The following is a 14,315-nucleotide window of genomic DNA, read 5'->3' as shown; positions in this document are numbered from 1 at the left end:
CAATAAACACTTCAAAGCTTTCCTTCAGAACTTGTGGAAGTGGGACTGATAGGGGAAGACAGAAAGAGCTTCCTTGTAAAGTTGTCCCCATGAGGAAAAGTTCGAAACTGAACAAATTAAATTCTTGTTTCCGGAGACTCTCAGAGTGGTAAGAACCAGAGGGACGACGGTGCTTCAGAGGTCTTTGGGAATATAGGGCTGACTGAAGGGAGCCTGTGTGTCTCCTTGACTTGCAGGCTCTGTGGAGGGAAACACACTTCATAAATCCTTTCGGACTGCTTTTTGGCTAAATCCTCAGATTTGTACGAAGAGCTGTTCTGAGTGAATCAGTGTGTCTTTTGTTTGCATCTTCTGGAATCCTGAAGACTGCAGCCAAGGAGTTAGCAAGGCTGAGAACTGGACTGAGCATTTAATCAGTTGAACGCTTCCTTATGTTCCCCTGGTTTGTTCTCATAACAAGTGACCTTAGGCCAACTCCTAGCAACACATAATTGTGGAATGTTCCCTCCTGAGGAATACAGCCTTGTTTTTTTTTTTCTTTTTTCACTCTGAACACAGTGAAAATCAGAAAATTCAGATGAGTTTGGACAATAATGATAATGTAAGATTACCTGCTGTGTGCTCAGCATTTTACATATGTGATTACTAAATGTTACAATAGCCCTGGTCAAATTTCAGGGGAAAACTAAAGCTTAGAAAAGTTAGGTCACTCACCTGATGTAATTCTGTATTTCCTACAGATTCTTAGCATCATCTTTGCATAAATGAGGCAATGCTGGAACCCCAGAGTCCTGCCATTTTCAGTGAGTCTTCCACTTGAAAACCGTATCAGGATCCACTCCCTTGTGGTTTTGATTTTGAATACATGTCCCCTAGTCAGTCATTTGGGAATGTAGGTCCTGCGAACTCTGAAGTCTCCATGGTATTAACAGCTAACATTGACATTGAGGACATTTTACTGAACCTGGGCGCAACTAACTTTTATCGCGTTAGCTTACTGACTCCTTTCTCAGAAACTGTCCCCTCTCCTTCCCTGTCCCTGTCCCTGCTGAGTTTTCTCATAGCCCTTTCACAGAGTATGTTCCCACTAACATACTCCCATTTACTTCTTTGGTGTATTGCCATCTTCCCGCACCCCACACCCCGGTCCCACTTAGCATATAAGTTCCAGAAGGGCTGTGTGTGAGCTCACTGATGTAAGCTCCCAGCAAGTAGAACCAGGCCTGGTCCATAGTTCGTGCGCACGTATCTGTGGGATGAATGAATGAACGGTGCCTAGAAGTAACAGTCACTCTCATCCCCGTCTTCCATGTAAGCAAACTGAAGTTCCCGGTGTTCACAAATAGGCTCAAATATGGAGCAATTCTTTCTTTACCTGGAAGTCTATTTTCAAACGTTCGTGGTTATAGCTTCCTTTCTCCGCTATATTGTCAGAATGAGAAATTGGACATGAGAAAGAGGTTGGTTTGGCACTTTAGGTATCCTCCTTGGAGGTGATAAGCATTATATATTTGTGAAATACAGAGATTGGGCCTTTCATGTACTATAAGAACCATAGCTAGTATTGAGGTAAGTAAGATGTCTTTCCCCTGTGTCCTCTTGGGGTGCCCCCAAGATTTATAACGCATCGAAGGAACTGGGTTATATAAATGGCTTGCTAATTCAAGGCTGCTTCTGTCAGAGCCATCGTGGGCCTCTCCTGACACAGACTTGGCAGAGTTGTGAAGGACCTGGGGGATGTCCATGCCAGCCTACCCACCTCTGCCCCTAAGTGCCAGGCTCTGGGACTCAGGCCCTCCTTCACTGGACAGCCAGCTCCACTGCTTGACAGTTGACTTCTCAGACGACTCTCTGAGTTGTATCTCCAAGACATCGACCCAGGAGCCTGAGTTCTGCTGTCCGGGGAATTACAGCATAAATGACGTCATCCTTTCACCTATCAACCCTTCAAATATTGTTTACTTGTGCTCATTCTTCAGTTTTTCTTGTCCCAGTCCATGAGACGTTTCTCACGTGGCATCTTTCCAGCCACTTTCCCATCCTGCTTGCTCCCTTTGGCGTGCTCTCCAGTTCATTCATGTCCAGCGTAAATACGTCATGCAGCTGTCCAGGTGTGTTTGGGTTGCGTCCGTTGTGTTTTCACAGTCATGCTAAGCTGTTGGCTCATCCATGCTCCCGAAGGCCCTTAGTGTGTACTATTGTGGAACTTAAGTGGGAAGAACATACTACACAGATGGAACCAAGGATTAGTGACGATTATGAAAAATTACAGTGATGTCTGTGGACATTCTGTCCCTCATTTCTCTGTGTACGCCTGCTGCCACACTCAAGGTAGTTAGGAGGAGAGCAAGCATTTATTGCATGCAGACTATGTGTAAGATGAGGTCTTCAGACTTACATTTACTACCTGTTTAACTTTACAAACAACCATAGTCACACCTATTATTAAACTCTATGTTACACTCAGGAGACAGAGATTAGGAGAAATTAGCAACATGCCTAAGATCACATCGTTTGTAATTGGTGGAGTGTGAATATGAGTCTATGTTGGCCTCCAAATCCTATGTTTGATAAGGTGCCAAGGCTCCTGTTTTCATGATCTCTGAAAAACATGGACAAGAAGACACCTTAAAGGAGTTATGTTTTCTTCTTCCTATCCTGCAAAGAAAGAAAGGATCTGAATTACTGTGTTTCTGGTCTGTGCCAGTTGTGCCATATCTGTTTATCTCATTTAGTCTTCAGGACAATGCTGTGAGGAGAACATTATTGTCATGACCATTTTATAGGTGAAAAAACCATGGCTCAGAGAAGACAAATCGAGGTCTTTGTCACACAACTAGTTGTAATTTAGAGTTAACATGCTTTCTCTCTCATTATGCCACTTCTCAAAGAGGGTTTTCTTTTTTTTTTCTTTTTTTAAACTTTTAATTAACATACAATATATTATTAGCCCCAGGGGCACAGGTCTATGAATTGCCTGGTTTACACACTTCACAGCACTCACCATAGCACATATCTTCCCCAATGTCCATAACCCAACTGTCTTCTCCATACCCCCTACCCCCCGGCAACCCTGTTTGTTTTGTGAGATTAAGAGTCTCTTATGGTTTGTCTCCCTCCTGATCCCATCTTGTTTCATTTTTTCCTTCCCTGCCCCCCAAAACTCCCTTTGCCTCTTAACTTCCTCATATCAGGGAGATCATGTGATAATTGTTCAAAGAAGGTTTTCAACTCAACCCTGAGTATTTCCCTCCATATGGTCTCTGGCTAGAATGTTGCCCACCATGACAGTCTTCCCTTTGCTGTGCAACATTTCCAGAAGTAGTGATTTCCCAAATTACTTGAGTGGAAAATAAAAGAACCCTTACCAAATTAAAGGAGCATCCACTCATTATTAAAGGCTTTCTGTATGCATAGCTTTAGACCAAGGATCAGCTATGGAAAGTATAGCAGGAAGCTGACTGAAGTTACTAGAGCTTAGCTCAGATGGAGCCCATCATGCTCCCTTCCTCTCCTATGGTATGACCCCATCCATGAATTGATGGTAAGTGCAGTGGCTGCTGTCAAGACCTGATCATTTAGTGATGTTCCCCTGAGGGCCACGGACCCATTGTCCTTCAGGTGGAATTGATTTACTTGCCAAATCATAGGTCCAGAAGTTTAGAGACTGCTAGTAGGAATTTTGCCAAATATCATTACTATTCTTTGCATTTGCAAAGAATGTAAGTGTTCACAGAACATTTATCACTTAGATTATTCTGTTTGTTCATCCCAACCAACTGGTAATGGAGGCCAGCAAGGGTTCATTGCTCTGCTTTGCAAATGAGTAGTCAGAAACTCAAGAGAGACTGAGACTTGCTCATAGCCTCACAGTCTCTAAGAGGCAGAGCCCAAACACAGTCTCTTCGAGCTGCAAATTCTATACGTGTCCTTTGCTGTCTCTTTTCCCTTCACTCCTCTCGCACTGTCTGCCAGATTTCTTGTACATCTTTGCCCTTGACATTGTGTGAGCAGTCAAAAGCTCAGAAAGAACTGAGCTGTACCAAGCTGGAACTGCTCCTTTCTCAGACTTCCCTTCCCAAGCCATCTGGTCACCCTGCCTTTCCACAAACCAGATGTGATGGTTTGTAGGTTGTCATCAATCTTCACTGTCACCGGCAAGTCAGTTGACCCTGCAACACTAAGCTGCTGTAAACATTCTTTCCCACAGGCAAATACCTGTGTATCAATCTTAATGTCACACTAACCATTTGAAAAACTTACAACTTTGCTTCATTTCTCTAGGGTGGACAGGGAATTGAACAATTGCCCTTGAAGCCAAGCCTTTCCTGTGGGTTGGCTCACTGAAGAACATCTGACCTAAAAGGTGCTTTGCTTTGACCCTGAGCAGAAGGAACAATGTCCATACCACCCAGCTCAGAGTCAAAGTCCGCTGACTACCACCCCCACCCCTGTCCCCATTGCTCCTTGGCAACCACTAATCTAGCCTCTCTGTCTAAAATGTCATCATTTGGGGTGCCTGGGTGGCTCAGTGGATTAAAGCCTCTGCCTTCGGCTCAGGTCATGATCTCGGGGTCCTGGGATTGGAGCCCCACATCGGGCTCTCTGCTCAGCGGGGAGCCTGCTTCCCCCCTCTCTCTGCCTGCCTCTCTGCCTACTTGTGATCTCTGTCAAATAAATAAATAAAATCTTTTAAAAATATATAAAATGTCATCATTTCAAAAATGTTACATGAATGGCATTAGATAGTATGTAACCTTTCGGGATTGGCCTTTTTCTACTGAGCATAATTCCCAGAGATTCATCCAAGTTGTGTTACAAATTTTTGTTTTTCTTTATTATCTAAAAACATACATTAAAATTTATCTATTTAGTTTTAAAATTTTTTAAACTTTCAATTAGCCTTATTTGTTCGTCTGTTTTAACTAAAATCTGTAGTCAGGGTTACAGAGGCTAGATGTCCCACTTCCTAACCAGGGGACTTCTCGATTGCTTAATCTTCCTGAGAGACTCCATGTCCTTACATGAGCATGATAATTAGACTTTTATATTTGACTTTTGAAAATTTCAAGGGGGAGAAGCATCCAAATGCCCTTCATTAATGGAGTTGTATTATACTGATGTGGGACAATGTCCTCTTTGGCCACAGTAACTCCAAGTTCCAGTACTGCAAGGATTGGGATAAACAGAAGGCCTCAAGCATTATTTGAAAGGGGAAGACATTAGATTCCATGGCCTACCTTTTCTATGTCTCCTGTCACTCATATTGTCTAAGAGAAAGGATCTGATTGGGTTGATTGGCCGTTTCCAATACAAAAAAACTGCAGTGGGCTCACACCAAACCTCATGAAGGTGTCCTTTCTCATGGCCCCCTTGTAGATGCACTAGGAGCATCTCTAAACTTCTTTGTCAGCCCATCAGTCAGAAACAACCAAAGATGGAGATTGTCTTAGGCGGTGATGCCTATGTTACTGGAGGTATTCATGTTGAGGTTTATGGCCATAGAGTAGATATGGGACTATAAGCAGAAAACAAAACTGATCTTTGGTTTAGTCCTTTGAAGATGAGGGGCGGAATTTATTTTATTCAACTTAGTGAAAAAATGGAAAGTCCCCATTTAGCATTCTCAGAGGGGATTCTGGCTTTGAAAGTTTCTTAGGGCTTAATGGACCCCCACGGAGGACACTGTTTCACAAAGTGGTTATGGGGAGCAAAATTCAATGGCTGAGAACAGCTTTGGGCAGCTATAAAGCCTTATACAAACACCAGGGATCTCACAGTCACTTGCTTCTTGGTTTGGAAAGGAAATGTGTGTGTGTGTGTGTGTGTGTGTTTTAAATAAGAGAACCTGGTTTGTCATAGCTAGGAAGGTTAAACAGGAAAATGAAAAAAAATATATAGATATACATGCACTTGTGTTTCTGAAAGGAGACAGTAGAGTTCAGTACTGAGCTGGAAATAAGGCCCTGGCTCGTTCTTGGGAAGTGTCTGTGGGCAGGAGCTACAGACTCTGATGATAGCTTCTGGGTTTCTTATGAAAAGAGTAGGAACAAAGGTCAGTCATCAGGCACATCCTGGAAACTGGGCTATGATAGATACCTAGAACAAACAAATTCATTGAAAGCTTACAAGTCCTGGTACTTTCTCAGACTCCCCATTTCAGACTCAGGAACTAAAGTGCGTCTTGGTGTATTTAATCGAACAACTCTTTCCGTTCTCAACTTTCAAAATAAGACCTTTTTCTTGGTCAGGTTCAGACTGGGGAGATGGGAGGAACAGCCACCGGGGATGAGCCTGTCCCTCATGAACACCATAAAAGCTTATTCCACTTGGCAGCAGTCCTCCTCACCTCGGGAACGAGTAAGTCCTGGCTGCCACTGACCCCGAGCTGAAGTGAGGCCTTTAGGACCACAGAGGGAGAGTTGTGTGCCCCTCTGCTTCTCCATCTGTGAGCAGCCCGGCTCTGCCCAGCCGCCCTGCGCACTGGTACTTCAGGGACGCCAGAGACCAGATCACAGATTTTTAATTTTCATGGTGAATTCTACTGTCTTGATTTTGTGGGTCTGGGACATGAATAGGTGCAGTAAGATATATCTTTGCATTGCCCCAAGTCCCAAGTCCTAAGTGCCCCTTCCTCTCCTGTGCCCCCTCTCGTCCCAGGATTTGCCATATTTTCTTGTCTTTTGTGATTTTTCTGTCAGCTTCCCTAAAACGTGAGGTCCTTCAGGACAGGGATTGTGTCTTTTTTCTTGCTACCCCTGTCTTTAGCAGAATGCCTAGCACATAATAGGTGGTTTATAAATGTTTATTGACTGAACACAGAAGAACCAGAAAGCATCCATAGGAAGGGGAGCAGAGTCTATAGGAAGGGGAGGGCCCTGGAATCCACGTTCCATGAGGAGCTAGGGGTGTGCGTGTGTGTGAGTGTATGTGGTGTGCAGACGTGGACAGAAACGTCTATCTCCTAATTCCTGGAACCGGTGAATATGTTATGTTACGTGCTACGAGGAAATCCTAGTTGCAGATGGGATTAGGGTTTTTAATCTGCTGACCTTAAATGGGGAGACTGTTGTTGATTTTCCAGGTAGTCCAAGTCATCACAGGGTTCTTACAAGAGGGAAGCAGAAGGGTCAGAGTCTGAGACACAGACGTGACGCAGAAGCAGAGGTTGGAGTGCCGTGGCTACACACCGAGGACTGCAGGCAGCCTCCAGAAGTTGGGAAAGTCAAATGATGGACTCTTCCCAGACCCTCCAGAAGGACGGGGCCTCTGCCAACACCTTCATTTGAGCTCTGTGAGGCCCTTTCCAGCCTTCTGACCTCCCAAACTGTAATATAATAAATTTGCTGTTTTAAGCCACTGAATTTGTGGTAATTCGTTACAGCAGCAGTTAGAAACCGATATAGAGCCCAGGCTTGGGAGGGTACCTCAGAAAAGAGCCTAACAGAGAGTGACAACCTGGAATAGGAAATGGCCATGTGGGAGTGGCCCAGTCAGCCCCCAGAGAGATGGTCCCAGCGGGATCACTCCAGAGGAAAATGAGTTGGTAGAGATCAGAATTGGTGACAGCTCCCTGTGGACAGCACCCACCCTCCCAGATAGTCAGTGCCTCTATCGCTGTAATAGCTTGGGAGAAACCACAGTGGAGCGTAGCGTGGAAGGGTCCATCAGTCAGGCTTGGGTTGGACTTCTCTGCCGCCCATGACTGTGATCTGAAGCAAGTTGTGTAACCTGTTCAAGCCACAGTTGTTTTTTTTTTTTTAAGATTTTATTTATTTATTTGATAGGGAGAGAGAGATCTCAAGTAGGCAGAGAAGCAGGCAGGGAGGTGGGGAAGCAGGCTCCCCGCTGAACAGAGAGCCCATTGTGGGGCTCCATCCCAGGACCCTGGGATCATGACCTGAGCTGAAGGCAGAGGCTTTAATTCATTAAGCCACCCAGGCACCCCGACAGCAGGGCTTTAAACCAAGCATGGGAACCTTCTGAGCACAGGGCCCCATTGCATAGTGCCCACGCCCACAAAGCTGGCCCTGAATATTCTCACGTAAGAAGTGATAGACCCGCTTTGGGAAGCAGGGGTGACTGGGGCAGCGAGGAAGTGCGAGGCCTTGAGAGATGATAAGGGTGGGGTCTCCGGACAGAACGAAGAGCACGTAGAAAGATGGTGAGAAGGAGAAACGGAATGAGACAGGAGCTAAAGCCGCGGCAAGAGGAAGGCTGTTGTCTTTGGACCAGCGGAGCACCCGTGCCGCCCTGTGTGGAGAGCAGGAGAACCACTGCCACCCCCCCCACCCCACCCCACTCCTGGCTTCCAGCACCACGAACAGAGCACCAAACAGATGGGCACCTCTGACTCTGTGGAGCAGTCTGGAAGGTTTTCCAGCCTCCATGTGGTACCTCCCTGGAATTCGACAGGCCACAGTGGCTTCCTTCTCTTCCTAAAGATGTGGGAAGATGAAGCAAATGAAAATGGCGGCGGGTGGGTTATTTGGCTGTGGAAGGGCTTGGCATGCTGTTGCTCGGAGAATTTCATCCTGGTCATGTCGAGACAGCAATTCCCCGGGGCGGGGCGGGGGCGGGGGGACTGGCGGACCTGTGGTCTGTGTGGTGTCAGGAGATACTATTTCACTGTAGACTATGACTGGCAGAGACCTAGCAACCACAGCCCGAATACAGACGGACATGTGTTTGTCTGGAAGGGACGGGAGGTCTCCAGCCCATCCCTCCCTCTGCTCACTGAAGGGACATCCCTCAGCTGTGTGATCCCCCTTTGCACGGCACCCCCCCACTCCCCACTGCCGTGGACTGATTGTGCTAGGTGCCCTCCAGCACCTCTGACTTTATAAAGCAGAAAAATGCACAGCGTGTCTTAGCAATAGACCAACATTGTGTTTTAATGGAGTTTTGCGGGGGTGGGGGTATCAGCCTTTCCTTTTGCTGTGTGCTGTCCAGATTCCTCTTGAGCATTCTGGTATGCTCTCCTCATGCTGTGTGAGAGGCATCGTGACCATGTGTACAAGCCAGAGCTGTCGCCTGAGAGCTTTGTCAGTATTAGGAACAACAGTGCATCCAGGAAAAGCTTTTGGTTGGAGAGTACTGGAATAGCTGTAAATGCTCTCTTCTAGCCCTGCCATTAAATTATTGGGACATTTTGTTTCTTTCTCTTCCCTCTTCCCCCAAACCACTTCAATTTCTGAAAATGTGTTACTGATTTTGTGTGGTCTCCTGCCTTGTGCCCTCCACTTCCCTCCTATGGCACTCTCCTTTTTGGGTACTGCCACATGTCGAATGAATTTTAATCCAGGGGGTCACACAGGTTTTGCTAGGGTGGCTTAGAAGGTAGGCCTGGTAAGTTAAGCCGTAGCAGAATCCAGTCTGATTACGAGCTGGGTTATAATACATGTTCTAAGTGCAGGATTTGGAGCGGAGGGCCACGACTTTAATCATTTCCCCAGATAAGCACTTGTTAAGCCTGGTCTGGTGGGTTCTTACACGCCTTTGATGAGGAAGGAAAGTGGAAAGCTGGGTGTTGTCATGAGCTAAAATTGGTAAATTCTGTGATCCTGAAACTGGGGCATCTGAAGAAAAAGTGACCTTGATGAGTGTCTTCATTTGCCTGGCTGTGCTTGTCTGCAGCGATTGGAAAGACCTGCCTTCAGCCCCCATCGCTTGGTGTGTACCTTAGCAAATGTCTGCTGACCCATGATGCCCAGACAGGAACCTCTTGAAGGCTGATGCTTTCAGATGCTTTCAAAATGAGCAGTTACTCATCGGTAAGTGGTGATCAAGAGTTCTGGAGTCATCCCTGAGTAGCACTTCTTTCACTCTTGTGAGCAAAGATGTACCTTGAATTACAGTCTGCCTTTCATACATATCCTTGAAAGCTGGAAGGATCCCTAGCAACCTGCTCTCAGAGAAATCATATGAGAGTAACAGGCATTTCTTCATTGTATTTATATTACACTCTTCCTACTTTCCAACTTCTGAACATCTTTCAATTACCACTTTCTTCCTAAAAGCACAGGAGCCCAAAAGAGGTACTTCTATTACAGGTAAAGTTAGATCAGATAAGAAGATCTAGCAGGGATTTAAATTTCATGGAATAAGAAAAATGAATTCTGGTGTCCAATTATGTAGGGCATAGACAAATACAAGAACAACATTGGCTAACATGCGGAGAAATGGCTGCCTCCTAAGATTTGTTTAGGTCCAGGGAGATCTTTGCTTTTGCCTAAACTCAGATTTGCCAGGAAAATTCCAAAGAGAACAAACATTTGAATTGATCCTCTTATGATGTGTATGGGGATGGGTATGTAGGTGTGTAATGTGTTTATGGGTGAGGGAGCAGTGTCAACTAGTGACCGCTGTAACTAACTAGCATATTCCCTGGCTTTCTGAGTGCCTGACTGCACAGAGAGGGAGGAAACCCCAATGATTATGAAAATTAAGTATCCCAACATTTATGGGAGTGAGATCTCAATGTGGATTAAATTTAATTTCAAGAATACTGAAATAAAGCTGGCTGAAGAGGAGAAATTTCTAACACCATTTTTTAACTATATAGAACACACATACACACTTAGACACACACACGCAACATACTTCTTTCCTACCATCTCAGCTTTCAATATATTTTTCCAATTTTTAAAAAAGATTTTATTTATTTATCTGAGAGCAAGAGAGAGAGCTAGCAACAGAGAGTACAGCAGGGAGGAGAGGGAGAAGCAGGCTCCCCACTGAATAGGGAGGTGATGTGGGGCTCGATCCCCAAACCCCGGGATCATGACTTAGCTGAAGGCAGATGCTTAACTGAGCCACCCAGGTGGCTATGGTCCCCCCCACCCCCGCACTGTAATCATTCCACTTATATAGAGTTTTTCTGTTTGTGCATTTTCATGATTACATAATATTCTATTGAATGGCCATTGTGTGGTTTATTATTTCCTAGCTGTTGGGTGGCTCAGTTCTTTCCAATGTTTAATTATTATAAAAGCAATGCAGCAATGCTCTAGATATTTTTGCCTACACAGCTTCTCTTCACTCTTGAAATACTTTATTAGAATAATTAGAACTCATTTTGTTGCAAATTGTATAGCTCATTGAAGCAGCCTAAGTCAAACAGGTTTTATTGATAAGCATATAGATACAAAATGCAAGGCACATGTAGGAATTGGAAGGTTATCCAGAACAACTCATTGTCCCTCTCTTGTCTCTTGTTTTCTTTAGATTGCCTTTCCCTTGTTGCATCACCACTTCCTCATATCAGGGAGATCATATGATAGTTGTCTTTCTCTGCTTGACTTATTTCCCTGCCTACTCCTGGTTTCCTGATAGCTTTGCCTCACACAGGGCTTTGACTTGCCTTGGAGCCAGAGACCCAGGTATCTGTCAGAAAAATCTAGAGCCAACCGTCTTCTGATCAAAATTTTTGTATCTCTTATTAAATTATTGAGCACGGGGCACCTGGGTGGCTCAGTGGGTTAAGCCGCTGCCTTTGGCTTAGGTCATGATCTCAGGGTCCTGGGATAGAGGCCCGCATTGGGCTCTCTGCTCAGCAGGGAGCCTGCTTCCCTCTCTCTCTCTCTCTCTCTCTCTGCCTGCCTCTCTGTCTACTTGTGATCTCTCTCTGTCAAATAAATAAATAAAATCTTCAAAAAATAAATAAATAAATAAATAATTGAGCACGAATCTGAATAGCGAGGCTCCCCTGACTTTGTGACTTGTGCTTTCATCTGATTGGTGGAGAGGGTACAGGCAAGTCTCTGACAGCTGCCTAGACTCAAATCAACCCCTACCACATACTAGCCATGTAGGCTTGGGTCCTTTTCTCGGCTTCCCCGTGTCTCTGTTTGCCCATCTGTATATGAGTATAACAGTGGCACCACTGCATGAGGTTTTTGGGAAGATGAAATAAAATATCCCTTGTCAAGGAACATAAGAAGTCTTCAATAGGTGTTGGCCCTTAGTTATTGTTTTTTTGTTTTTTTGTTTGTTTGTTTGCTCTTAGTTTCTTTTAAGTTTTGTATTATGGAAAAATATGCATAACATAAAATTTACCATTTTAACCATTTTTAAGGGTACAATTCAGTGGCATTAAGTATATTCACACTGTCCATCTTTAGAGCTGTTTCATCATCCCAAACTGTAGCTCTTGTTTTTTAAATTCTTATCATCGGGATTATTTCAAATATGGCTTCCTGGGTCCTCCTGCGGGAGGGTGTGATGGGGACTCTTCCTGAAGAAAGGAACATAGTGGATAGGCACTCTAAGTTCCTACTGAAACCATCACATATTTGCAGTTCTTTAAGAATTACAGAGCATGCTCAGTCTTTATTTTATGTAGTTCTCCTAAGGAAGGAGTTCTTGAAGTAGGAAGGGGCTGTAACCTTATGTTATAGGAGAGGACCTTGAGGGTAAAGAAATCTGACTTGCCCAATACCTCCCAGAATGCCTGCAGAGCCAGGACTCAGAGTCAAGTCTTCTTAATCTAAGTTCATGCTTTTTTGTCTGACAGCCCAAAAAATGTGATTACTCAAGCCAAGCTTTCTTCCCATTTGGTACGGTTCCTATTACCTACTCTAGTTCAGACTCTGAGAAGGAAGAGAAGATTTCTCAAATTTGGACTTGTGGGTGAGCTCTTTCTGGGAAGTACAGGCCTGTAAGAATCTGACAGTGTAGTTTCCAGTTTGCATCCTTAACATCAAGGAAAAGCAACAATGGTTTGGTGATTTATTTCGTGATTCTGTGAAAACCAAAGAGTGGAAGACGGATTGGTTAATGGACCTCATAACTTTTACCTTGAGAAGGTTTAGAAATATTTGCTGGAAACAAATGGCATTACTAGGCAGATTTTTTTCAAATGAGATAGAGAAAAAGATACCATTACATCAAAATGGGCAAGTTTCTACTGGTGCTTTATGGTTTGTACAAAGAAACATATTTTGTCTGCTTGGCTTGATTAATTTTTTTTTTTTTTTTAGTGAAAAACACCTTTGTCAAATGCCAAAAGTTTATTTTATATAAAAACCACAGGAAGAAAGCTGTGTGGACTCAAGCTACCCCACAGCACCTTTCTAACAACTAGATTAATGTTTGCTATTAGGGAATCTTTCCATTAAATTAATGGCCACCTTTTTGGATTAGACACTCACCTTCCATTTGGCACTTTGACTCATTTCCTTGTTGCTTGTTCTGAAAGAAAATCACTTAGGATAACTGAACACCTTAATGCAGTGAGCTTTTGTTTTGTCTGTTCTGATCACTCCTTTTGTATCAAATGTATGGATTCTCCTGTGCTCTTCCATATCAACAAGCACATCTTCTCTCTGGCTTTCTATCTGATCTCAGCCCCTCTTTGCTAACCTGATCCCCACCCCATCTCTGCTGCTCTGTTTTCCTCAACTCTACAGTATCAGTTATACTGATCTCCTGCTATGCTTTCTTCAGACAGTCCCCATGTCGTCATCAATGCTGTCCTCGCCTTTCCGTTTATCCGTGTGGAACACCTTTCCCTTTCAGCCACTCTGAACATTTCCATCCTTCACTGCCAGTTCAAGTCCCACTTATTCTCTAAGGCTTTCCTGACAATTTCACTGCATATAGAGTTCATCCTTCTGTGAGGCTATGTTATAAATTACGACCGTTATTTCTTGAGGACCTATTAAGTGCCAGGCCCGTTATCTCTACCCCTCATTACAACTAAACAAGGAAATTACTGTCATCCTTACTTTTTAAAAGAGGAAACCAAGGGTCAGAAAGAGTAGATAACATGCTCCAGGTTACACGGCCTAAATCGCCAATCTGAGGACTGAACTATAGGAGTCAATGATTCTAAAGCTCTTCTTTTTTCTGCCTATGCTGGCTCCTAGCTCTACTACCTAAAGGTGCTCTCTATGTGCCCTGGGTGCTCTAGTCTTCTCTTCTCATTTAGTTCTTGAAATCAAGGATTATATTATTTAAGAATTGCATTCAGCTGCTACAGAGATCCAGGACCATGATGGCTTCAATAAGGGAGAAGCTGATGTTTCTCTCACTTAAAAGGAGTCCCGAGGAAGTGGGCCAGGCAATAATGTGGACCCTGAGAGTATCATGGTCCTAGCCTCGTTTAGCTCTTCCGTTCATCAACCCCCTCAATGTGGGCCTTACGGTTGTGTTCACAAGATGATTCTGGAAGACCAGTAATCATATTTGTGTTCCAGGCAAGATGGCGGAAAGGAGGGGAAGGACAGCATTGGCTTCCCAGTCAAATTCTTCAAACCTTTTCCAGAAGCTTCACCTTATAACTTCTGTTTATGTCTTGTTGGCCACCACATCTA

General features: G+C 44.3%; 1 protein-coding gene across 1 annotated transcript in view; it reads left to right on the top strand.

The window, feature by feature from the left end:
- The first annotated feature begins 6,288 nt into the window (after positions 1-6,288).
- Positions 6,289-14,315, top strand: part of LOC131810510 (uncharacterized) — a 42,249-nt gene continuing 34,222 nt past the window's right edge. The window contains exon 1 of the mRNA XM_059138520.1: positions 6,289-6,360. Coding sequence (XP_058994503.1) covers positions 6,289-6,360 — 72 coding nt within the window. The remainder of the gene's footprint in view (positions 6,361-14,315) is intronic.

Source organism: Mustela lutreola, chromosome 10, assembly GCF_030435805.1.
Source record: "Mustela lutreola isolate mMusLut2 chromosome 10, mMusLut2.pri, whole genome shotgun sequence".
Lineage (NCBI taxonomy): Eukaryota > Metazoa > Chordata > Mammalia > Carnivora > Mustelidae > Mustela > Mustela lutreola.
Note: the sequence above shows the minus strand (reverse complement) of the source record. Positions and strands in the feature narration are given on the sequence as shown.